Raw genomic sequence first — 25,227 nt, 5'->3', positions numbered from 1 at the left:
ATGCCTAAGAGTATGGGCAGGTGACTGAAGGGTAGGAACTAAAAATATCCAAGCTTTTACACTGCTGCAAGAACTGTTTAAATGAAAAGAGCAGTCTTGATTACAGTTTCAGGGGAATACTTCCTCTTTTTCAAGCAGCTGATCAAATCAGCAGGGTAAAGAGTTACCTTACTGTTTCTCAGCTTCCATTTGGTGCTGTTCAGGGCTCCAAATCCTAAAAACACTGATATTCTTCCTACATCCTCTGGATTGTCACCTGAGTTTCTCAGAGGCAAAGTTCAGATACCTCCTGGGAATCTGAATTTCCTCCTGCCCAGCACTTGACAACTACCCGCTGACTAGGCAGTCCTACTTAGTTTTGAGGCACCTAATGTTCTTTACATATAGTGAAGATGGTTATTAAACTCTAACTCTGCTTTTAAGGGATATACTTAAGAAATAAAGTGTATACATGTTTATATGTGCAAAAACTACAGTGGCTGCAACCCGTAATCATTCTTCTAAGGTATTTATAGTCTTTCTCTCAACCTGAATAAATACATCACTTAATATTCTGAGTGGCTGTGCTTTGATAAATAGAAAACCAATTTTAAATGCAAAAGCAATGAAAAATCCATATTTTCAAGCTTAAATACTGCAATCAATATCTCTCCCCATCAATCCATCTACATTAAGCAGTTTCATACATTTTTTTCCCCCATCAATTTTGCATTAATGAAATAGTTTTAGAAATAGAAGGTTTATAATGGCAAACAGTTTATTTTAATGCTCAAATAAAGATTTAAGCTATATATCTATCAACAGCAACTGGAAACGCTGGGGGACAGAGGAATTTCAAGTGACCTCTTCTTTTGATGAACTGACTCTTCCCTTAAGCAAAATAATCAGTTTAAGCAGATACGTTGGGCAAACTACAGCATTAGGTGCATTTATCACAACTTAGTTAAGGTCATTTTAGTTTTCAGCAGGAAGCACTTCCAAGTGGAGCTAAAGAAACAGACCTTGGAGAATTTTAAGTAGAGCTCTAAAATCATTGAAGTATTCAATACTCAGAATCACAACTTTTACACAGGTTACTAACAAACCTCAAATGTCTGAGATTTGAGAGACCTAGACTGTATTTCTCTGATCTCTAGCCAGAGACTTAACATTTATCCCTTAAGCAAAGGTGCCTTTTAATATGTTTTATGCTTCTAACCGTAACAGATTTCTTTAATTAAACCTGTCACTACCACACTTCTATATATAAAAAAAGTGATCTTTACCACTGGTGTATGTTTTTTGCTTCATTATGCACTGTTTTGTCTCTATACAGAGTAACCCACTGCCCTCATGTCTATTAGCTACCTAAAGCACTTCCCTAACCTTTACATAATGACTCTCCGCTTGATTTCCCAAGACTGATGCAAGAAAATGAACTAATACAAAAAGACCATACAAAGCTAAAACACACTCAATTAGGCCCTAATTCAGCTGGGAGCTTCACCATATTCTTACCTTGTACCAAGTCTCAGTGCCAGCTGTGCCACACCAGAAGCATTTGCTTTTGGCAGACAAAAGTTCCTGGAAAAAGGTCCTACACCCCCATTTTTTTTCCTTAAAACTCATTGAATGTGACATGGAAAGGCTGCGTGCATTATGATTTAAGTTTTATTTTCTCTACTTCTTTGGTTTTAGTTTCCCATGACTGCGTTAACTAACAGACCACAGAGGGCATTTTTCTCAATAAGCACACAAGGAGCTCTGTGACAGCTCAGGAATCCCTGAGCAGCCGTTACCTGCTGCAGGACTGAGCCTTGCCTCATGGAAATTATCCTTTCATTAGTTTTTTTTTTCAAGAGTCTGCTGCTGCAATCATTGAGCTGATAAAGCCACTCACCGTAGGAGTCGTAGGTGTCTTCACTCAGTCCGTGGCCATAGTCATAGTAATCCGCTCCACTGCAGGGCAGGAGGGACGTGGAGAGAACAAGAAAGAAACAGTTATGAGAAGAAATACTTATTACTTATTCTATCCTTGAAAAGAAAGCTTAAATGATATAGGACATGGCCTGAGAATGGTGAGCATCCATGTGTCAGTGACAACTGAGGTCCTGCTTGTTTATTAATTAGAAACTATATTTAATTCCATTTAGGATTTTTTTTCATCACTCAGCTACTCATCCACATTGTAAATGCAGATGTGGGAATTTTTCATTTAAAATTGCAGTTGGGAAGGTTAAAGATCTTAAAAGTGTTAATGAAAAAACTGGAGATGTAGGTACTGAACCAATTAATTTGTCTTATAAACTTTTTTCATTACCTACTACTGCCTAGTATTTTGCCTTTGTATCTTCAAATTCACTGATAAGATTGCAATAAAAGGCAAACAGTTTGCTGACGGGAGGGTTATACAGCTGTTGTGTGTGTACAACTTCCAGTGTCTTCAAAACAAAACAGAAGAACACAAATATAAATGCTATCATTTTAACAGGAAGATAAGAAATTACAGTAGGAACTATGTAAAAAGCTGAAATCTGTAGTTGTTAGGATTCAAAAGTGTGTATGAATACCATAACCATGGCCTAAACCAGTCTTCCATTTCATAATGGTATTTATATTTGGTATATAATGGTATATATATTTGGTATCTTACTGGTATTCAGACCCTTGAATGGAAACTGAAGAACAATCCTTAGTACACACTATTCCATTATGCTTCCAGATTTCATGTAAGTCTAGCTATGTGTAATCTTTTACACAATTTGTAGGACATGAAAATCAAGTGCCTAAATAATTTTTTTTTCCTTTTCTTTCTAACCATAGCCAGACTCAGGGCTGACAATATTCAGAAAATACTCTACAAACTGATGCTACCAAGTCATTACCTTCTGAGTGAAAAGGAAATCACTAATATATGATCACTAGCAAGTAATTACTGATATTGACAAAATGTTCCTAACATTAGATTGATTGCTAACAAAATAAACAACAGAGAGAAAATAAAAAAATTATAGCCTTAACACAAATTAGCAGGTAAAGCATTTATACAAAACAAACAACACATCACAATTACTTCCGAACTGACAAAATAATTTGTTGTGCTTGGGTTGTTTGTGTTTTAGTTTGGGTTTCTTTTTTTTTTTTCCCAAACTAAAAATTTTTAAATCCCACAAAATAATCAGGCCAGAAAAAAATACAGTTTTGGTGTGTGCAAATGCATATCTAAAAAGTCTGGGTGAGTATTTTTAATTGCTGGTATAATGCTTCCTAAACAAAAACTCAACCAGAATGCACTGTGAAGACCCACAAAAAAGTATCACTGAAAAAACCTGTTCTCTATGGTTTCTCATGTGATGAGGACCCTAGAATAAGGGTAAAGTTTGAATAAGAAATATTTTTTCTCTGCAGCAGCCAGTAATAAAAGTCTGTATTCTGACAATGAACTGAAAACTGACATTCACTATCCTTCCACACAGCACTTATTTATTTTAAGGCTGTCATCAAGTTTAGAATAGAAGCCTAAAGCAGCTGAGCCCCATCCCTGTATCTGTCAATCCTGTCAGAATGACTTTGCGGGCTCTCATTTCATAGATCTAATATATCTATTAAACAAAAAAATGACTGATTTTACAGCACACATACTGCAAAACAAACATCAGAAAGGAAGGAACCTTTCACTTACACTGCAAGTGTATCACAACTCATCTTTATTAACAGACAAACCCTTCAAAATTAATAATCTGTCTGAAAAGCACAACTATAATGGGAAGTAACCATGCCCAGTGCAATTCAGTATTCCCAGCTTTACTTCATTCATGTTCTATGAACAATGCCAACGTTCTCCAGTCAACTCTGTGTTAAACAAACCCAAAGCTCCAGATGAGAAAACCTAAAGACCCAAAGAAAAGGGGACATACAGATGGTTGTAAGGAGTTCTGGGTGGAAAAAAAAAAAAAAAAATTTACAGAGTCTGAATGTTCCATGGCGTTATCAATCAAGACCGACGGTAATGGGTTTTTTGAGTTTTCTTAGAATTACAGAAAAACCTAGTACTGTATATGAACTTACAGCTTTTAGAATTGTATTTTGTTTCAAAGCAATTGCCTGCAAAAGGAAACCTAGTCAAAACAGCCTGCAACGATACCAAATTTCTAAATTGTACATTTTAACTCATCAACTGAGATAACTGAGATAGTTGAAGTCAATTCTGCTCGAGGACTAAAGTAGCTATATTAAATAATTCTTCCTTTGGACAGAAGATATGATACACATTTTTGCTTCAAAATAATCCTTTACATTTAGACTCTTTATATATATATATTCTCTGACATCTTAGCATTCTAACTGAAGGCTATTATACTTTTTATTTCCCTTAATGGATTTATTCTGCAAAGAAAGGTCTTTTCATAGAATCACAGAAAGACTTGAGTTGGAAAGGACCTTAAACATCACTTAACTCCATGGGCAGGGACACCTTCCCTAGGACCAGGTAGCTCAGGTTGCTCCTCTTCCTTTCATTTTGTCTCATAGAAAGGAAAAAAAAAACATCCACGATCCCAGTTCATTTTCTTCTTTACCTCATGTGACTCCCTCCTTTCACAAAAAAAGGATAAAATATGCCACAGATTCTTTCCTTTTTAACCCAGCAAGACTAAAACACAGACTCTGCTTGGAGTTCTTTTGTTTTCAGATGTGAATTGTCTTCATAAAACCACTTTCTTTATTTTTCCTCGTTTCCTATGACTCTTCTTTTTAAATAAATAATTAAAATAATTACATGCTATAGCCAGCTGAGTTTTCAAGCATCTTCATAACCATCAAGTAAATGGTACAAGTTCAATTAACACTGGAGTATTAGATGTGATTCAGATCTTTTGTACACACAGACACTTTGCTTATGTCCCTCTCTTTTTAACTTCTTTTGTATTCCCATTCCAGAGTAATGGCTTTGGACTGACAAGAGAGAAGACAGAGATAGCAAATAAAAAATGCTTTGATTTTCCATGTCAGCATAAAAAATTGGAACCACTTAATACTATGGAAGGATTAGAAAACAACAATAAATTTAAGTATTTTGTTTCTAATTGCTGAGGGCTGGGCAGTAATCCTACAATGTTCAGAGGAAGTGTGAAGTGAGGCTTAAATAGTTTAAATAAGGCTGGGGGAAGTGCCTGTTTTCTGTGTTAAGAGAAAAAGCTTCACACAGAAAGGAGCAAGCTCAGATTTTAGCACAGCATCACTGATGAAGTAGAAATGCTTCTCTAAGACTTTATTTAGTAAACTAGAGAACTGGGAAGCTTCCTGCCATTCCTCTAGAATCACTACGAGAAGTATCTTAAATACTTTAATTTAGAGGTATTCAACATAAGCCTTCAAAGGCTCTATGAAAAATGACCTCAATTTCTCAGGCTTTTCTACTAAGCAGATTTGTTGCTGAAAATATTGATGAACCACTGAGTGCTGTGGTTTAGTTGACATGGTGGTGTTTGGTCAAAGGTTGGACTTGACCTGGAGGTCTTTTCCAACCTCAATGATTCTGTGGCTCCGTATCAGAAGAGCTCACCAGGCTATTTTGGGACAATCCTAAAAGAGGCAGATCAACCACACAATCCGAGTCTACTTCCAAAAATGCACAAAGGTAGCAAAAATATATTGCAATTAATTCATGTGATGGCCACAGCTCTTTATATGTGATACAGACATCTTTTAGAATGGTCATTAACACATTTCTGTGCTTGAAAGAGAAGCCGTGTGGCAGGGAGCCTGGCTGCTCAGGAAAGATTAAAAGGTCTCTGACTGAAAGCTTCCAGTTTACTGAAAATCCCAGACTTAAGCACTGACAACCCTGGTATAAGAACCGAGTGATCTGAAACTTTCTTTGGCGTCTGATGAAAAACAGCCTTTGCAACACAGTTCCGCTTCCAGTAATGCTTATTAGGGAAAAACTGACCAAAATTTCTGCTTTTTCTTTTTTTACATGAGTATCACAAGTAACTTTGATCCCTTTAGACAGAAACCAGGACAGTTTCAGAAGGTGACCATAAAACCCTTAGAAGAACTACGGTTTCCTTTTGTGCCAAGGGAAGCTCCACAATCACCACCCTTTGTGCTTCTACAGAGTTGCACAGAATAGCAAAGCAGAGAAAACAAATGAGGATCTCTCTAGCAAGAGTTCTTACATGATAGACCCTGACTGATACGATCACATGTGAAGAGAACTCTTCCATAAGGATAAGCCTCTTTCCATCATTCCTGTCAGATCTTCACGCTCAGCTACTTTTGATAACAAAAAACATCTGTCAACAGAAGAGTGTCCAAGACAACAATCACTGCAGTGAAGCTTCTCATAACTCTGTAATTGTCTTGAACATTGAGTAGCTGCTCTCAATGCTTCTGTAAATCACTAGAATGCCCTATTCTGGAACCCAGCTTACAGCAGGGCAGCAGAAATCCAGGATATCAAGAGGAGACCCACATCTTTGCTTGTATCTTGTAGATAAATTTTTAGTTAATACCCAGTTCTGCTGCTACTTAGTAAAGATTTCTTTAGTACATATTATTATCCCTGCAGCTCAGTTTATGTCTGTAAAACAGATAATGATCTCAGAAAACAATTTAGACCCCTATGTGAAAGTTTTATAAAATACAGAAAAATGATGCAATCTTCCTTGAATTATAGTCTATCGTACTCTCAAATGGAACCTACAAACAGCAGATCTGTTACTGGTCAGATCTGTTATCTGTTACCTAAAAGGTGACCGGAGTGCCCTCTCAAGGATCCCCTTAGCTATCACTATTTAGGAATTACTTTTTATGGCAGAAATGGTGAGACAATTCAGTTCTGAATAGTGAAATATCCTCAGAGGTATCTGCATTCTGGTGCTACCTACCAGGCACGGAACGATCTAGGTATTTCTCGCAGAACTGTACAGTTGCCTAAAATAGTTTTACCATCTGAAATGTCCAGTTACTGCTGTCTCAATTAGTCTTTCCCCCCAGGCCCACTACATTCTCATGTCCCACCTCTCAAAAAGGAAAGGAAAATGGCAATTAAAAGAGGTGACTGGAGCACATGGTTCAAACAAGGCTTCTCGGGAACCGCAGCAGCAGCAGGAGCTACAGCTTTACCTTGAAACTATGCTGTATGAATACAGCAACAATACATCCCCGAACATGAGAAATGTTAACCATATTAATGTCAAAAATTTGCTGCATCAAATAAAGCACCAGCAGAAAAACTAAAAGCTAAGGTTGCATAAATTCAGCATTTTGGCTGGTGAATTAGAACCAAGCCCCAGCCACCCCACACCACATCTGTCTGGTTTGCAAGGCAGGGTGTGAACTGCTACCAGAGGAAGCTAAACTTGAACCCTTTAACTATCCAGGTGTGTACCAATCATATTCCAGCTGCTAAATGGAGAAAAAAGACATGAAACAACATTAACATCAGAAAAAGATGTGTTTTCTTCCCTTTCTCTCCAAACAGACAAGATTACCCTGGACAGTGGAAGCAGCAGAGAACAGTGAAGATCTGAGGGATATCAGTCAAAAAATCCTTAGACTATTCATTGCGATACAGGAAAGATCTGGGTATTATTCCAGCGAATTCTTGGTTATCCCCCAAGTCTTGCATATGTTGTTGTCAGAGATCCAAAATGATGTCACTTGTCACAGAGTGGAGTACAAGACAACACTGCCTCGAAAACACCGTCCCCAAAAACTGCACAGGCAGTTTGTCACCATTCCATCATCACAAATATTGCTCCACAAGATAACACACCATACCTTCTTATCTTTTTAATTTACTGAAGGAACAGTACAACTTTCAACACCTTTCTAAAAATGTGAGGCGTTACTCACCCGTTGAAATTGAAGAACATTTGAGAAAAAAGGTATCAGTCCATCCTGGCTTTATGTACTTCAAAAATAATGAGTGTGCCATCAAGGCATACATTTAGTAAAAGAAAGATTAATTGTTTTCAGGGCTGCATAATCATAAGCTTTACCATGTTCAAGATCTTTCCAGTACTTCCCTAATGTCTTTTGCACCAGCAGGATGCAAACCTTGCCCCTCCAAGTAGAGTAAGGCAGGACTCTTCCTCCTAAGGACAATTCAACCCATTTAAGTGCAAAGACTCATTTCCTGGCCTCATCTGAGCTCCACTACTTCTATCCATGTATGTGTTTCAGGTGGTTCACATACAGCACTCATGATACAATTACACTAAGATAAATGTGGTTGCAGTGCTTACTAATACAATATTTTTCACCATCTATACCTGGACTATATCAGAATTGTGCTTAAAAGCACAATTTACAGCCCTCAATATTTCTACTGAAATAAAATACAAGGAGAAACAATAAAGCCATTATAAAGTTTTCCTGCAACCATCTCCCATTTTTAAGTTGTCCAATTAAGTATTTCCTTACCAACAGAAAGAAGGAACATTTTTCTTCCCTTGGAAGCAAACTGAATACAACAGGGTAGTCAAAGAGAAAACTGCAACTTTCAATTACTGCTAGTAAGCAGACAAAGTGTGTTGACTGACTACCAGCAAAACAGTGTCAAATCTTCATCTACAAAAACATGTTCTGTGACAAAAATATGCTCTGAGCTGATGCAGCCTGATTTCTCTTTCAACTAATAGGCACTGGCTTCCAAGTGTGAGTTACCAGTGATGTTCCTTCTTTACCTCACACCAGGGAAAAAAAGTCTTCCCTATATGTATCTCTCTCTACATATATATGCCATTCTCTGTCTACTGCAAATGTAAATTTAAGATGTCCTTCCTCTAGTCTAGAGGGACTATGTAGTCTTTCTTCCTTGTATCTGTTAATCAAACTGGTGGAAAGTTAATTATAATGTGAGACATTTGAGAAGTCCTTTCTAAATGAATAACTTTAATTTGTAAGATTGATTATCCATGTTCTGTCTCCAAAGCCGGTATATCCAGCACCATTTCTACAGCATCCTGCTGATGCCTGACAACTGGAAACTCTCCACTCCTCTTTGTTATCTCCATCCTCCAAGCTTAAAACACCTTATTTAAAATAAAAAAAACCACCCTGTAATTCATGTGAAGCCTTCATATAACTAAGATTTTTTTAACTATGATTAATTCCACAAGTTACTACTAACTACAAAACAGCACTTAATATTTAAAAAATATTCCCTGTTAATTAATTTTTTCCCTATTTTGGACTTGGAAGATCCATTTTGACCTTCCCTTTCCTCATGTTTTCACTTGTGTAATCAGGAAATTAAAGGAAATTAAAGGAAAAAAAATCAAAATCCTATCAAATACTAATACTCTTTAATTGCATTGTGGAATTCAACCACCCAGTTTAAGGTGCTGTAAAATCACCTAAGTAAAATTAAACCAATCATGCAAAATTGATATAATTTTATGAAATAATGACTTTTTTCTTGATTCCTCAATACTTTTAATTTGATGTTACTACTTTCTGTACTACTATAACACCTGCATATTAGTTTCCTGTAGCAGCTTTCTAAATTTATTTTCAAATGCATTTTTACTTGTTTCCTAAATATGAAGGCACAGTCACAGTTAAATTTAATAGAAAAATCATGAAGAGAACCAAATGAATTTTACTGAGTAAATTAATTAGTACAGATGAAGAGTAAACCTAACGTTTATTAAACAGTGAAGCCATCTACCAATATCACCATGAGGACTCAAAAAAATCTTTTCCAGTTTGAGTGCACCATGAGATATGCTTGTTTTTTCCAGCCCTACAGTTGAATGATCTTAGTCTTATTCCTTTTTACTGTCATTTCAGACCAGACTTCTGTAAATCAATTAAAAAAAATTAAAATACACCAGATCACAATTAAAACTATCTATGCTACTGAGGCACTTCTGAATAGTTTACCTTGTCACATCTCAACATGTAATAAAAAAACATCTATCTAAACCGGAAAAATTAGATCTGAAAAACTGCAGTAAATAATGTCTTTCAATAATATAAGTGCAAAAATTAAGCAAGAAAACACATGGCAGGATTTTCAGTTAAAAGCTACATTAGCTTATTTATGCTAATGCCTTAAGGCTTTATTTTGCAGAATTATAACCTCCAGTACACTCTGGTACATACCAGGCGTTCATAAGCAACAGCAACACAAGATGCCAACCCTTTGCACAATCCCCAGAAATCAAACTGCTGTGGATTGATTTGATTTATAAGCCAAAGCATGAAATACAAACAGCTACAAGCATTAAAATGGAGAGAATTACATCTTGGAAAACTACAGTAACAGACACTCGTTTGCATATAATGCATATTTATACATCCTGGAAATGCATGATTGCTGACAAACTCAACAATGTAAATTTAAAACACTGAGCATCACAAACAAACTGCTAGCAATTAACTTTCAAATACCAATAGCAACATCCCCATAAGCCAATTTCAAATCCATATGCTCAGTTCTTCATGAAAATCCTCCTATTAAACAGGAATGTCATCATCTTTTGTGACTACTAAGCACAGTTCCAAAAAACACCTGAAAATTTGAGTTCCTAGTGGAAAATGAGGAGGGTATTTCTGAGAGCTACATACTAGGAATCAGCTTCTCTTGTAACTGAAGTGCTTCTGGAATAACATAAAAAGCAGTATTTAGAGATTTGAAGGATTTTACCAAACCAATTTAGTTGTATTCTTCAGGCATCAGTTTAACAATGACCACTGCTGGACTTTAAGGTGTTTTTTTCAGTCCTTTTCAACCAAACAACTAGTTTCTCCGTTCTTAGGTAACTACCACAAGCTACCAACACAAAATTCCTCAAACCTTTCACCCCACAGGGTCTTTGTGCATAATATTCCCAATTACAAATAAATTTTCTGTCTTGACTCAGTCATTTTTGAAATCAATGGTAAAGAATGTAATGGATGATAAAGGAGGCTCAGGGGGAACCTTATCATTCCCTACAATGACCTGAAAAGAGGATGTGGAAAGGTCTCCCATGTGAGAAATACTAGATATTGGGAAAAATTTTGTCACTGAAAGGGTGGTCAGGCACTGGAACACACTGCCCAAGAAACACCATCCTGAAAGGCTTAAAAAATGTGTGGATGTGGCAACTGGGGACATGGTTTGGTGGTGAACATGGTAGAGTTGGGTTAACAACTGGATTTGATCTTGGAGGTCTTCTCCAACCTTAACAATTATATGATTCATAACATCATGTTTTTAATGTGCCTAGGACTGACCATAGAGGCAGTTATGTTTTTATGCATTTAAGCAAATGATCTAAGTTTCAGCATGTAATTCTTACTTCCCAACACATAAACAACAACCAAAGAATGATTTAGTGGCACTGAATAAAAGTAGGTGTACTAAAGAGAATATGCCAATTCCCTCAGCTCAGATTAGGTTAACTGGGTGGCTCCAAGGCTCACAGGGAACTTGCAGGGATTTGATTTTATCACATTATGGTATGATTTGAAGTGATAGTAATTACTGTTAGATATGCACAAAGAGCAATTGAGAAATGCTATTTAAGCCAATGGCAAAATGATTGTTGCCAAGAGAAATCTATAGCATTGTTAGGTAAAAGTGGAAACCAGAAAACAATGCAGAAAACTGTAAACAAAGCCAGCAATTTCTCCGAGTCCTAATTTTTCCACTTTTATGCATGGGTTTAGATTAAATTCTGCAACAGAGTGAAGGTGAGATCACCTCGACTGAAGATCTAAAATACTTATAAAATTATAAATTATAATTAAACATAAAATGACATTACTACATAAATGACTCATTCTTGTCCCTCAACAGACACTGGCATACAGCTAAACAAAGTGTTCCTCACATAGTTTAGGCTGCTGATCTCTGTTGTAGGCTAAAAAATAAAGCTAGACAAAAGCTTTTCTTTTTCCCCTAGGAAAAGTATCCCATTTTAAATGCTACCTGACAAGCCTAAAGAAATTCTTTGAAACTTCTGAGTGCCTGAAGCACACAGATGGGGTTTTTCCACTTTTTCTTTTTTTTGCACTACAGTAACTGTGTTAGCCATTCTCTCTCGACAGTAAACTTAAAAGCACACAGTAAACCCTCTAACGCTACTGGGAAGGTAACAAACCCAGCCCCCTTTCTCAGCAACCTTGCCACATAATCTGGACTTCAGCACCAAACCTCGTTCCCTGGCATGTTAACTCTCTGCAGCATCTGTCACTGCTATGAATGGTTGATCATAAGTACCTCTGTAGTCATCTCAATGCCATTAAGCAGATGGCAGTGCTAAATCCAAATGATGTAGTACATCTCCCTGGTGGACTTTGTTTCCATACACCACCATTATTCCACAATTCCTCAGTGATAAATCTTATGTATTCTAGAGAACATTAAACAGTGAGTTGACAGTGACAATTGATTTATTAGCATCCATTTCCCTTTGCCATATTATTGTCTTCGCAAGCACTTGTGCAGATCATGTATGGAGTCACTAAGGGACCAAAAGCACTTTGGCTCAATTTGAAATCTCTCTCAGAGATTTAAAATAACTAGATTTTTTCATGCTGAAAATGTTTAAACTACAATTTTAAATGAAGATTCAACTAAATCCTCATGATTCCTCCACAACACTATTAGGTGAATTTTCATAATAAAATTGGTCTAGCATTAACACCAGGCCATCAAAGCACCCACTGCTTTCTGCAATAAATCCAAGGAAATAAATACAATTCTAGACAGGCTGGAGAAGTCCTTTTAGAGTGAGCTAAGTTGTGTAAGGATTCATACATGCTGGTGACAAGTCTCCATGTCTCTGACATAGGCAATCAGCACCAGAAGTCATGAGTTTGGCTTTCCAAATTACAATTAACATTTACCATAAGATCCTGAAAAGGTTTTTGGCACACCACTGCACATGTGACATGAGTAAATTTCTAATATATAGAAAAAAATGATAAATTTCTAATATATAGAAAAAATTCTATGAAGGAATTCCTAACTGCATAACATGCCCTTGACTGCATATCATACAACCCTAAAGCCTGATTGCATATTGGGCATGTAGTGATAGGAAAAGAGGTTATGGCTTTAAACTAAAAGAGGAGAGATTTAGATTAGATATTATAAAGAAATTCTTTACTGGGAAGGTGGTGGGGCACTGGCACAAGCTGCCCAGAAAATTTGTGAATGCTCCATCTCTGGAAGTGTTCAAGGCCAGGTTGGATGGGGCTTGAAGCAACTTGGTCTGGTGGAAGGTGTCCCAGCCCATGGCAGGAAGCTTGGAACAGAATGATTTTTGGGGTCCATTCCATCCCAAACCATTCTATGATTCTATGAAATACTTGCTATCCTCTGATTTTCAGAAATTGCAAACTATTTTTTATTAATTTTAGATTGTTTTGGTTTTTTATAACAAGACTAAGCAGTCCAGTTGATTAAACATTCCAGTTTATACTGATAAAAATATCATCTAACAATCCCTCTGCAAAAACTATACATATAATTTAATCTTCTAAAAATCAATTAAGGATCTAGCAAAGCACAGTACAGCTTCAAGGGATATTTTAAGTCGTTTTGACCATAAAAAATAATTCTGTTAAAGGACATCCTGAAGCATTATTTGGGGCTTTGTTGCATGAACAATCAAGAGTGGATAATAAAATGTTCTAAAGGAAAACAACATTTTTTTATAGGATTACAGGGCATTAAGATAGATGAAACTATCAGAAAACTCTCATGTTTCTCTCTCTGTTAGTGCTGTGGCAGGTTTTAACTCAAACTTCAGATTGCCAGGCACAAGGAAGGATACAGTCTCACACAATGTCAAATAAAATACCATTAAACTTCTAACCACTCACAATTTGCTATCAGCAAGCAGTTAGTATATAGAAAGGAATAATTTATCTGTGGAACAAACGAAGTCTCAACTACCTTAATGCACACAGAAATACACAGTGTCCTATTCTTCATATCTAAACATGTCATCCATCCTAACCCCTCTCAGATTTTGCCATTTCTGGGAAATACACTTGAAATATGCAAATTAAAAGAGCAATAAAGGAGAGTCACACTGTGTAGTGCTGAAGGTTGAATCTGGAGAATGCACTCCTGTGCACCTATACCAGAAGATCTGCTGTCATGCAACCTCTTACAGATCTCCAAAATTCCTAAAGATTTTTAAAACTCTACTGAAAGTTTCCATCTTTAACAAAGGAATCACTAAATAAGCAAAATGTTTAAAACAAAAATGAGCATTTTCACTATTTCCACCGTATCACACAATGTACACTTGTGAGCATTAAGCCCTGTTCTTGCACTCAAACTTAGCCATATACTAAAAACTACTGCAAGTAATTTAATGAGAGAACTCAGTTGCAGTTAACTAGGTATTTCTCAAATTTCCTCTTATTATACAGTATCATTAATATCACAATATTTCTAGAGAAATCAGAAGACTTACTAGAAATGCTATTATTTCAAGATTACTATTTTCATCTTAGAAAAGGAAAGAGTACTTCCATATACTGGTCACTAAATGATGAATTTTAAACACATGACTGCTCTCCATGTGCAAATGCAGTTTCTTTCCATGTTTTATGAGGGCAAAAAATATCAAGAATGAAATAAGGCTAAACTATGAAAACAATGCACTTTTCCCTAATTTCCTTCATAGTAACAGCATTGTAATGCACCTAAATATGGTAAGTATCTCATAGTGGTTACACAATGATTTTGCAATATGGGCTACTACTTGATATTCAGATTAAAGACAGGAATGCTGGTCTAGGTAGCTCAGATGGCTGTTTATAGTTATTACTTCTTTCCTGCCAATACTATCCTAAAAATCTTTCTGCCAAGCCAGAAAATATGCCAGAAAATGAGTGTTGATATCCTGTGAGAAACGTGCAAGTGAATAATTTCTTGTTTTGTCTTACCACAGAGCACTTAATAAAATTAGGGGAAAAAAGTCAAGCAATCATTAAAAAGATAACAAATTCATTAAAATCTAACAATATATGTATTGTGAGACTACAGGGAAAATAAAAAGTAGAAAGTAGACCAATCATTTTATGAAGTATTTCATTCTAGACAACTAAGCACGTGCACATGTATCTAAGAATATTATACATATTCTTATGTATTAATCCTTTACAGGAGCAATTTCATTCCTTGGGAGATTTGCTTTTTTCCTAATTTTAGTTCAAAGGAAGAAAATCTCAATGAAAACCTTAATGTGGAAAAAAACCCAAATCCAAGTAATGTTTAATTTTGGCTCAGGCAAATGACTTTGTAATGAAGTCTAAACGTTTGTGTGCAATAAACCCATTTACCAACACTACAAGCAGGAAGCCAGAACAAAATTACAAACATAAAAGTTGAGGACTACTTTGGCAATTGTCTTTTGGGAAAAAAAAATCCATTACTAGTAACTGCTCTCAAAATGTAACCCTCTACAGAGTCTCATATTTTGAAGATTCTACACTGCTGATTTCTTAAGTCATATTTTTATCAAGCTTAGAGTCTGTAGGAGCCAAGTATCAGACACAAAGGCAATTTCATTATTTTAGTTCTCAACAATAATGACACTTGAGCTTTCCACTATGCTTTTTCACATTGACTAAGTTGTTGAGCACAGAAAAATATTCATTTACACAACAAAACTGAAGTTGGGTGTGACAACACTACAGCAAAGCAGATGCCACGGGTAAACAGCTTGTTCTCAACTTTGCTGTGAACAGTTCTGTATTATTTCAGATAAAGCTGCATTGTAAATCTTACATATTTAGCAGAAGATAGAACAAATCTGCCTCATATATATTCAGTTTAACTCCAATTCCCCACATGAGATTTATTAACAGGAACCTCAGTAACCCTACCTCCAAGGCAGGTCATAACTTTGCCATAAAATTTCAAGATATTGTCAAATACACTCAAACATCTATTACTGAGCAAATTATGAATGCTTGGTCTGAGAGAAAAAGAGTGAAAATAAATTACAACTCAGTGAAAAATGCACAGAAGTTCTCTTTCCAGACAGGCACACTGAAAATACCCAGAAGTGGAGATCATCAGCCAAGCTGCTAAATTTGTAATGGGATTTTTGCCATGAAGTTCAAACTACCACTTAAAGGAAGCAGTTTGTACTTCACAGCATATTTCCCATTATTGGGTCACACTGTGACCCAATGTTATTCATGGAGTTTCCAAATACTGACTCCTCCAAAGAAAGCAAAATTTAAAAAGAAAAAAAAAAATCAAAAGTGCTTAAAAATACTGCTGAAAATGAAGCAAGAGAAGGAAAACAAATGGCAAGAGAATCAAATTTGTCACAAGGAATTCCACAGAGGAGTAAAACAAACGGAAGGGCGTACTTTTCTTACAGTCAAATACAGGTAAAATACTGGAATATAACTTTGTTAACATTGTAAGAAAAATTAATCAGTTGTGTTTCAGACAATTTAATACCTTTTATAAAGTTGTCTTTTTTCTCCTCTCCCCTCCTTACCCACTCCTCCCTCACACAATGAATCTGAATAAAATTTTCCTGAACTCCCTGAACTCTTGAGAACTTTGATTTAAGGTTTGGCATCACTAAAACTGTTACAAGTTCTCAGTTCTGTTTCTTTTCAGTCACTCAGAAATTTAACTTTTATACTTATGTGATAGTAAAGACAACTAACATGGGGGTTTTTTCTAAAATCCTCTCATAAACTTTTTGCTGTTTAAGATGAAATTGAAAAACTCTAAGCAGAACTAACTGGCCAACCACAGAATTTTTCAATTGTTGTTACAGCTGATTTGGAGGCTTACCTTTGTGCTTGAGTGCTATAGCTGTTATCATAGGAATCATAGCTTTGTTCATCATAAGCAGCTCCATAGCCATCATCATACTCCTGAAATGATATATAAGATGCAATATTAACTTCAAGCACACCCCAGAAAGAGAGCAGTAACCTAGTTCTATATGTGAGAGAGAACACTCTCCTGAAATGTATGTATAACATATGTACACAATGGAGTGGCAAGATCTTAGATATAGAATAGAGATCAATTCTACCTACAAATTTTAGACCATAATTCCTTTAAAGGTACTTTGAGCTATTGGCAATGCACTTCATGCACTTCAAAAAGATTTCTATTTTTAGTTAACATTGGCTTGTGCAGAGAGAGTACAAACATTTCATGTCTCCATGTTCTTGAGTGAGCTACTGATCTTCAGGAAACCTCTAGGAGGCATCTCAGGAATCAAAACATCTGAATAAATATTGTGCAATTGACTTAGGTATCTGACTTATTTCTGAACAAGAAATTCAATATTCTGTGTAGAATTTGGATAGGAAAGAACTTTCCTAGAGCTAAGACTAGTAAGAATGACAGTTTTACTCCTCTGAATGTCCTGTGAATACTCTTCAACCTGTGGGAGTTTAGCAGTGAACAAGAAACTAGAAGTAAGGACTTCTTACTCCTCTCCACATTATACACATGATTTAAATACACACTGTAACACTCTTCTCAAAACAACACTGTATTTGAATACCAATTTGAACAAACCCCTAACCCCAGCCATACAGAAGTTTAAGATAAAAACAAGTGACAGTGATGTTGTGTTTTCACAGAGAGGGATGAGCTATAGAAATCTGAAGAACTGTCATCAATTTACTGTTTTGTCCAGTAATACACCTATCTGAACTAAACACAGTAAAAGTAGAAATGGCACATCCACTGCATTGATTCCTAGGAAATCCTAATATCTAAATCCTATCTAAATACGTCAAAGACCTCGATGGATATTTAGGAGTATCTTGTCCAGGCTTGTCAGATGAGAAAGACCTAATGACAAGACACTGTGAAGACTGGGGGATCATGTTTAATATAAATACGTATATATGTGTGTGTACAAATAAATAAAAATGGTGTTTTCTGGATAAGTGTGTATCCAACCCTGGCGAGGAAGCACCCGGCTTGCGGCTTTTCCAGTCAGCTTTTGGCCAGTTTTTGCAGTTTCTTGTTCTCCGGAGAGAGGCTGAGAGTTGAACTTTTCCTTCTCTGGAATTTCGGATTTTCTCCCTTTTCTACTGGACTGCCTGATTGCTGTAACATCAGAGCACATCAGGAGGACTTTCCACCAGGCACAGAGGGCCTGGCCCTGGGCCAAGCCCCAGCTCCGAGGAGACCAAAGGGAGGACTCGAACGCTTTCCCAGGTTTTTCCTCTACAGCGAAAGATTTTACCATTTAACATTATTTTCCTTTCCCAGGTGTTTGTTAAATAAATAGTTTTATCTTCTTCACTTTCCTTCGAGGAAAATTTATTTTTTCCCGAACCTGGTGGGGGGAGGGGTGGTTGTGCCTTCTCTCAGAGGATATATTTCTAAATTTGGCCAAACCGGAACAAATTTAGTGGCGCTGGCAACCAAAGGATAAAGCCTCATGAAAGAACCAACATTTTTACGAAAAAGAATGTTTAAGGATCTTTCAGCAATGACAAAAGAAAAGCAACAAGCAGCATCAATTAGATAGGGATGACAAATGATGGATGGATTGTCCAACTCAAGTAGAAAACATCTCCAATGATGGGAATCTGACAGCTTTCTATAGCAGAAGCTAGTGACATCCTCAAAACAACTGATAGGAAACCTAATTTCCTATGAGTTTTTAGCAAGTTTTCCAGTCTTTTGAAATTGCTTCTATGGAAAACAGGCAACCTGTCCATCAATAGAACTTCACCACTGCTAGAACAGTACACGTGATTGTTTCTCAGCAGTGATTAGGAGAAAGGTGTCTCTGCATATTTGCCAGCACAGTTGAGTAAGTTTACCTGTTGGTTTGGAAGAAGAAACCAGGATTCTTTCATCTGTCAGTTGTGTGGAGATCCATGGATAAATAATCACAGTTAAAAGGAAATGCATTTTCTCTTTCAGTAATTCACTGCCCTGAAACTAAAAACTAAACCAGACTCTTAGGATTTTCTTGCCCATCAGGTATGGATTTTTCTTGATAAGCCACAGACTAACCCCCAACCCTACTGCCTCCTGGCAGTTATTTCAAACAGGCATTTTATTACTTATTGATGCAATACACAGACATCTGTTAACAATACGGACCCTGACCAACAGCAGAAGCTGCCTGAGCCAATTTATTTGCTCTGTTCCAGAACATTTACACGACATTTGGTCTCCTCACATAGACTCTCCCAGCTGTGAACCAGCCATCCCTAAGATGTGCTTCCAAACTTCAAACCAGGCACATCCAGCAGTGGCAACAAATGAAAGCAGAGAACTGAAATTAACCTTTTAACATGATGGGAAAGCTTTGCCACTAAGGAATCATTAGAGACCTCTTGAGCAATTAAGTCTTCTCATTCTCATTTATGTTAACTATTTTACTGAAAAAATGGATCATGAAGAAAAGGTGATAAAAGACTACTCTGAAGTTATCGTGTTTCTATGACTTCTTGAAAACAGACGAACGAAGTAAATTTGAAATGAAAAGATCCTTCATAAGATGTCTAACAGAACGGAAGGAAAATTTGTGGGAGATCCATTCTGTATCAGACTGCATTATTTCTTTTACTAGAATTTGTCTTCCAGAGAATTTTTGCCCAGGATTCATTACTGTTCACCACTTTGTGCGTTAGTAAGTTGACAACTCCTGAAATTAAGCCCTGCATTATGATGTTGAAGGTGGCTCCTAGAAGCCTTGTATGGAAAGATACCTGATTTGTGGTTTGTATGTGGGACTCCTATCACTTAGAATTAAAATCATCAACCTGTGCTTTTGAAATTACTATAATCTGCTTAAATAGATCAATTATCTTTTATTGATGTATTTCATAGAATCACAGTATGGTTTGGGTTGGAAGGGACCTTAATGATCATCTTGTTCCATTCCCTGTCATGGACAGGGACACCTTCCATGTGTCCAAACTAGACCAGGCTGCTCCAAGCCCTGTCCAACCTGGCCTTGAACACTTCCAGGGATTGGGCATCCACAACTTCTCTGGGCAGCCTGTGCCAGTGCCTCACCACCCTCACAGTAAAGAAATTTTCCCTAATATTTACAGTTATAAACCTCGAAGTTTACACTAAAAACAAGATAAACATGTGCAACATGCTAAAAAAATAGAACGGGTTTGGTCTCAATAGCCTGAAGAGATTCAAATTCCAAAATACGTGTTTGCTCTGCATGACTCCTTTGAAGTAGCAATTAGGCAGGAGAAGCTGAAGTATGTCTCAGAGCTTTGCCTGAACTAGGTCTGACAGTATTTGCTCTTAGTCAGTATTTGAAAACTTTCTCTTTCAGGAGGTTACAAATAAGGTCAACCAAGACAGAAATTTTTACATTTTAAATTAAATCCACACTACTTGAGTATTTTCTTTCTGAATCAGACCTCTAGTGGCTTCAGCATATGTTTTCTTTAACTTTATTTAGTATTTAGGTGAAATACCCTTGACCATCTGGCATGTTTCAGCACTATAAAATACCATGCTAACTTAAATGAAAGTAACTATCATTTTTACACATATATAACGAAAATGGACAGGACTGAACTTATATGCACAGAAATCCTGTACTAAAGTACATCTTTGTACTAAATACATTCTACCAAGCCCAAGCATTGCTATACCTATTTCTTTCTATGCAATAACAAAAGAATTACACCTTCATAAGGATCTTCTCATTACATTTTTCCTGCTGATTTTAGGGCATCTTTCAGGTACTTATAAAAGCATTCACTTTTATATTTAAAGCCATTATTCTTCTTCACATGGATGACAGGGTCTGCATTCCTTCTACCTACTAAGTGTAATACAATGGACTTCCCTCTGTATTCATACTACATATGTCTATAAATAGCTTTTACTAAATGTACTCAGATATCAGAAAGTTTACTGGCAAACCCATAGTTCATCTCCCACAACAAAACTGAAAAACCCACACCAGATCATGTCTTGATTCCATGAACAGAAGCCTTTTCTTTGTTATTCATTATTCTACTTTTCGAGAGTTAAGTTTTCTAGCTTGTCCTAACAGATTTAGCCTGATCAAAAGGCAGCAATTGTGATGAACAGTCTGTGCTTACAACAGAAATGCAGGCAAAAAGGAGCTGAAAATGCTGAAGTCCTCCTAAACTACAGGTATTTATCACTCAACATTTGAAGTATCCACCAGGAAGGTACAACTGTCTTGATTTCAGCCTTAAGAATCTTCCCCCAAAGTAACAGAACAGCTGGAGTTACAACACAGATCATCCAAAAAGAATATGAAATTACTCTAAAATCTCAAAGCTTATTAATAAAGTCCTTTATTAAGCCAACTTGTAAGCATTTCTACTTAAAAAAGCTCCTGCCTGCAGTGGTCTCAATGATAGTGCCCACAGGTGATATAAATCCAAAGAGCAGCACTGGTAGCTCTAATTGGTTTGTGTAAAGTACAGACATTTTTCATTAATAGAATCAAAGGCAAAGTGTAAATATGCATCCTTCAAATATATTAAGTTACTATAATGGGTCAAAAAATTATAAAAGCAATCTTTGCCAAAACCTCTGCACTCCCCAAAACATTATAAATCATGCTAAGCCTTGCTCATCAGTGCTTTTTAATTACAACAGTATTCTAAACAAACCCCTGGTAGTGGAGAACAGGAAATGGTGGTTTTAAATTGTAATCTGCTGGCAGTGACAATGACAGACTACTGTTTGGATCCTCTTTAAGGAAAATGAACAACGTTTCAAAGAACAAGACAGAGAAACAGGAAGAAAGAACAGGGTAAAAGTGGCCTTTAACAAAAAGGCCATTTGCAGCACTGGGGGAAAAAAAAAAATAATGAAATCAATAAGAAATCAATTTTCCAGCTGTTCTCATCTACAGAAATCCATCCAAGGGAAAAAAATAAGGGCCATTACCACTACAGGTAAAAGACTGGTTTTTTTCCTTATCAGTCTCTGAAATTAATACTTACACAACTACTTTATCCCAGAATACTGGAGGAACATATTCCTTTTAGATAAAAACTATCAAATTAAAAAAAAAAGTTTGTGCAGAGATTAACTTGAAGGAGAAAACACAAAACAACATCAATGCAGTGCAATGAACTTTTCTCGGCAAATTAGAACTGTAAAGGGAAGGGAGAAACATTTTGTTACGTGGGAATAACATCCCCCCTTCATTTAATCAACAGGGAATATGGGGCAATCAAAACAAATATGGGTAGCTACAACCATCTAAAGTCTGAGTGCCAACATCAAGGACATTAGCAGCAAGCATGCACAGACTGTAAGCTCTTATTTTGGAGATTTTTATCTGTTTTCATCCAGAAGGAGCCTAATGCATATCCAACCAGAACAAATAAGGTATTCCTGGAATAAGAGATACAGGAGTGGATTGTTTTTCATGCACCTCAAAAAAGCCCTGAGGAGTTGCTAATGAATATAGACAGCAACATTTAAACCAAATTACTATCAGACCAAAACAAGTCTGGTTTTCTATACACAACAGCAGGGAGCAGTGTCAGAATCAGGAAGATTCATGCTCATTCAGTAATATCAATCTTTAGATAAGCAGCTTAAACTAAAATACTTTGAAAGAATTTTATAGGAACTTTATATGTGAATTTTGAGATAGGCAAGGGGAAAACCTTTTCAGCCTTTTCTCCAAAACACTCCACTGTTTCCACAGCCAATGTCATCGAATTCCTGGGAAAATGGAAACATTTTGCATTCTCTTTCCATCTCATCCTGAAAACCCCAGAGAAGATAAGAGACTCAAAATTAAACAAAACAATTATTTGAAGGGCTTCAAATTTGAAACCTTTTTTTTACATTTATCTCTTCTTGCTTGTCCTATTTACTATGAAAAAGAACATTGGATTGGGAAGGAAAAACTAAGAAATGTTTTCATGTTATGAACTTGTTTTCCATAATCTTACTCGAATTCCCCCTGATTTAAGAATAGTGTTAGCACTTCTGAAAAGCCAGAACTCAGTAAACAAACTGCTCAAAAAATGGTGTGATACCTAAATGGAAACTACAACATTTTCCACAAAGGGGAACAGGGACAGCAAGGACAAACGATAATTTCTCTAGTTGTTAGAGACTGAAGCTAATTCAAGCCCTTTTCTAGGAACCCAAACAAAAAGCTTCACATTCAAAACAACTAAGCAAATAAAACCACTGATTTAAAATGCTGCGTGTCATTAGAAAGCTATCAATGCTCACAAGACCAAAGTAAATTAAAACATGGTGTAAATCCTGCAAAGTGACACTGAAATTATACTTGAACTCCATTCAAGAATTTAAATTCTTTGCAAACTGCATGTCATTTGGACTAGCCCTTACTTTCACTAATATTTTGCCACCTCAACTTCAAGAAGCCTTTATTTGTAAATAAAAAAATTGAATTTTTCTATATGGTATACAGAGTTTTTTCTCCTTTTTTCCTACAGGTCTTACCTTCTTCAACCCCAAACAGCAAGTGAATATTAATGACAAAACTCTAAAAACAGTTCACCACACCAAATCAGCAGTGTATGAATAGCTCCAAGAAATTGCTTCCACATTAATCCTAACTTTCAGTTTTTCAAAATCTAAATTAATTATGATCTCAATAGGGAGACAAGGAATTCAAGCTCAAGGCCAGAGATTAAAACAGAATTTGCACTGGCTTTCTAAGAAAGTGAACTAAATAACAGGCTATAGGTTTTTCAGTGGAATGGGCTCTCCCCTGTAAACAGTAAGACTTTGCAATCATTCTTTTCGCTAATTGATACCTACATTCATATTTTGTAATAATCACTTGATTATGAAATTAATTTCTTAGCCATCCAGCCAAATATTATTTGCGAATCCACTTTCCCTAAGGCTCACCACAAACTTGTAGGATTTCTTGCAAAACCAGAAGGACAGAAAGCACTGCATATGCTGGGACAGTACCCTGGTGCTCAGCATATCATCTCCAGAGAGAACCAAGGGAAAATGAATACCTGCAACAGGAATTCAAACCACAGGCCTTCCACTACCAGAAAAATACTGAGATTTCACTTTACAAAGAGAGACAGAGCAACACATCATCTGCACTTTATTTTGGGAGAGGTCTTGTTAGACAGCAGGTTATGGTAATGTTTTGGGTCATCCCCATTTCTCATGGGACACAGAACAAGCACAGTCTCATGCTATTGTAATATCTGTAATACACATGTACTTCACAGTACACATATAGTGTTAATTATAGTCTCACAATACAGACTTAGTGTGAGAATTACAATCTTAAATCTGAAGTCTGCTTTGTTGATCAGTTAAAGCAATGTGTTTCTGGAAATATCCAGAAATTAATGCTTCAGGAATGATGAAGCTTTAAAACATCCCTAACATTTATGGTTTTGCAGAAAGCAGAAATAACTAAACGTAGATTTTAAGAAGTAGATTTTGAAGTTTGTTATTATCAGAAACTTTTTTGTATCCAGCTGTTCTGTACATCCTTCTGAGTAGCCTGTATCTGTATCCAAGTTAAAATAAACTTGACATCTAATTGGAAGTAATTCACAAGGCTCTTTTTCAAGTTACAATTTACTTAACATTAGAAAGGCTCCCTTGGTCTCTTACTGGCAGACATTTCATCTTTGTTCCATTTCTTAACACACAAAGCAATGTCATCGAAGCATTAGCTGCTAGAAATTATACATGTGGTCAGTGCATTAGAAAACTCTGCCACTGAGTTAACCCCTGTCTGAAGACCAGAAAACATCAGTAAATAGCCACAAAAAGAAATAAGGCTCTGCCACAAATTTTCCCCACAACTGGGAGGAATATTTAGATCTGACTGCCTTTCAAAGTAGTGTTGAAGCAAGTCTTGGCCATAACATGCTAGACTGATGAGTTATTTTTTCAATGTAGACATTCCACACTGCCAGAGCAACAGGTTTTAAATCCATGTTTAAAGTTCGTAATGCCTCAAAATCTGATTATGAACTCAGATAAAACTCACTTTGCATTTAACACACTTAAGCAGCCAAAACAGGACATGACATGGCATCATCACAAATACATTCATGCAAAGTACAGAAGTGAAATACTGGCAGAATATTTGCAAAATATTTGCCTTTGTAAAATGAAAATAGCATCAAATAAAAATATACTCTGAAAAAGATTCAGCCCCACTGCTGTGTTGCTAATTTGGAAAAAAGTCTCAGAGGCTGGAAGCTGCTAAGAAGATGACAGAAGGACGAGGCCAAGAGCAGCAAACGCTACAAGACAGTAACTGAGGCTAAGCAGCTCTGTTC

At 36.4% G+C, this 25,227-nt stretch overlaps 1 protein-coding gene across 3 annotated transcripts in view; it reads right to left on the bottom strand.

The window, feature by feature from the left end:
* Positions 1–25,227, bottom strand: part of KHDRBS3 (KH RNA binding domain containing, signal transduction associated 3) — a 91,945-nt gene that overhangs the window by 5,797 nt on the left and 60,921 nt on the right. For all 3 annotated transcript variants that reach the window (XM_032133999.1, XM_032134008.1, XM_032134014.1), the window contains 2 exons: positions 16,763–16,845; positions 1,880–1,938 (listed from right to left, as the gene is read on the bottom strand). In XM_032133999.1, coding sequence (XP_031989890.1) covers positions 1,880–1,938; positions 16,763–16,845 — 142 coding nt within the window. The remainder of the gene's footprint in view (positions 1–1,879; positions 1,939–16,762; positions 16,846–25,227) is intronic.

Source organism: Corvus moneduloides, chromosome 1 (genome assembly GCF_009650955.1).
Source record: "Corvus moneduloides isolate bCorMon1 chromosome 1, bCorMon1.pri, whole genome shotgun sequence".
Lineage (NCBI taxonomy): Eukaryota > Metazoa > Chordata > Aves > Passeriformes > Corvidae > Corvus > Corvus moneduloides.
Note: the sequence above shows the minus strand (reverse complement) of the source record. Positions and strands in the feature narration are given on the sequence as shown.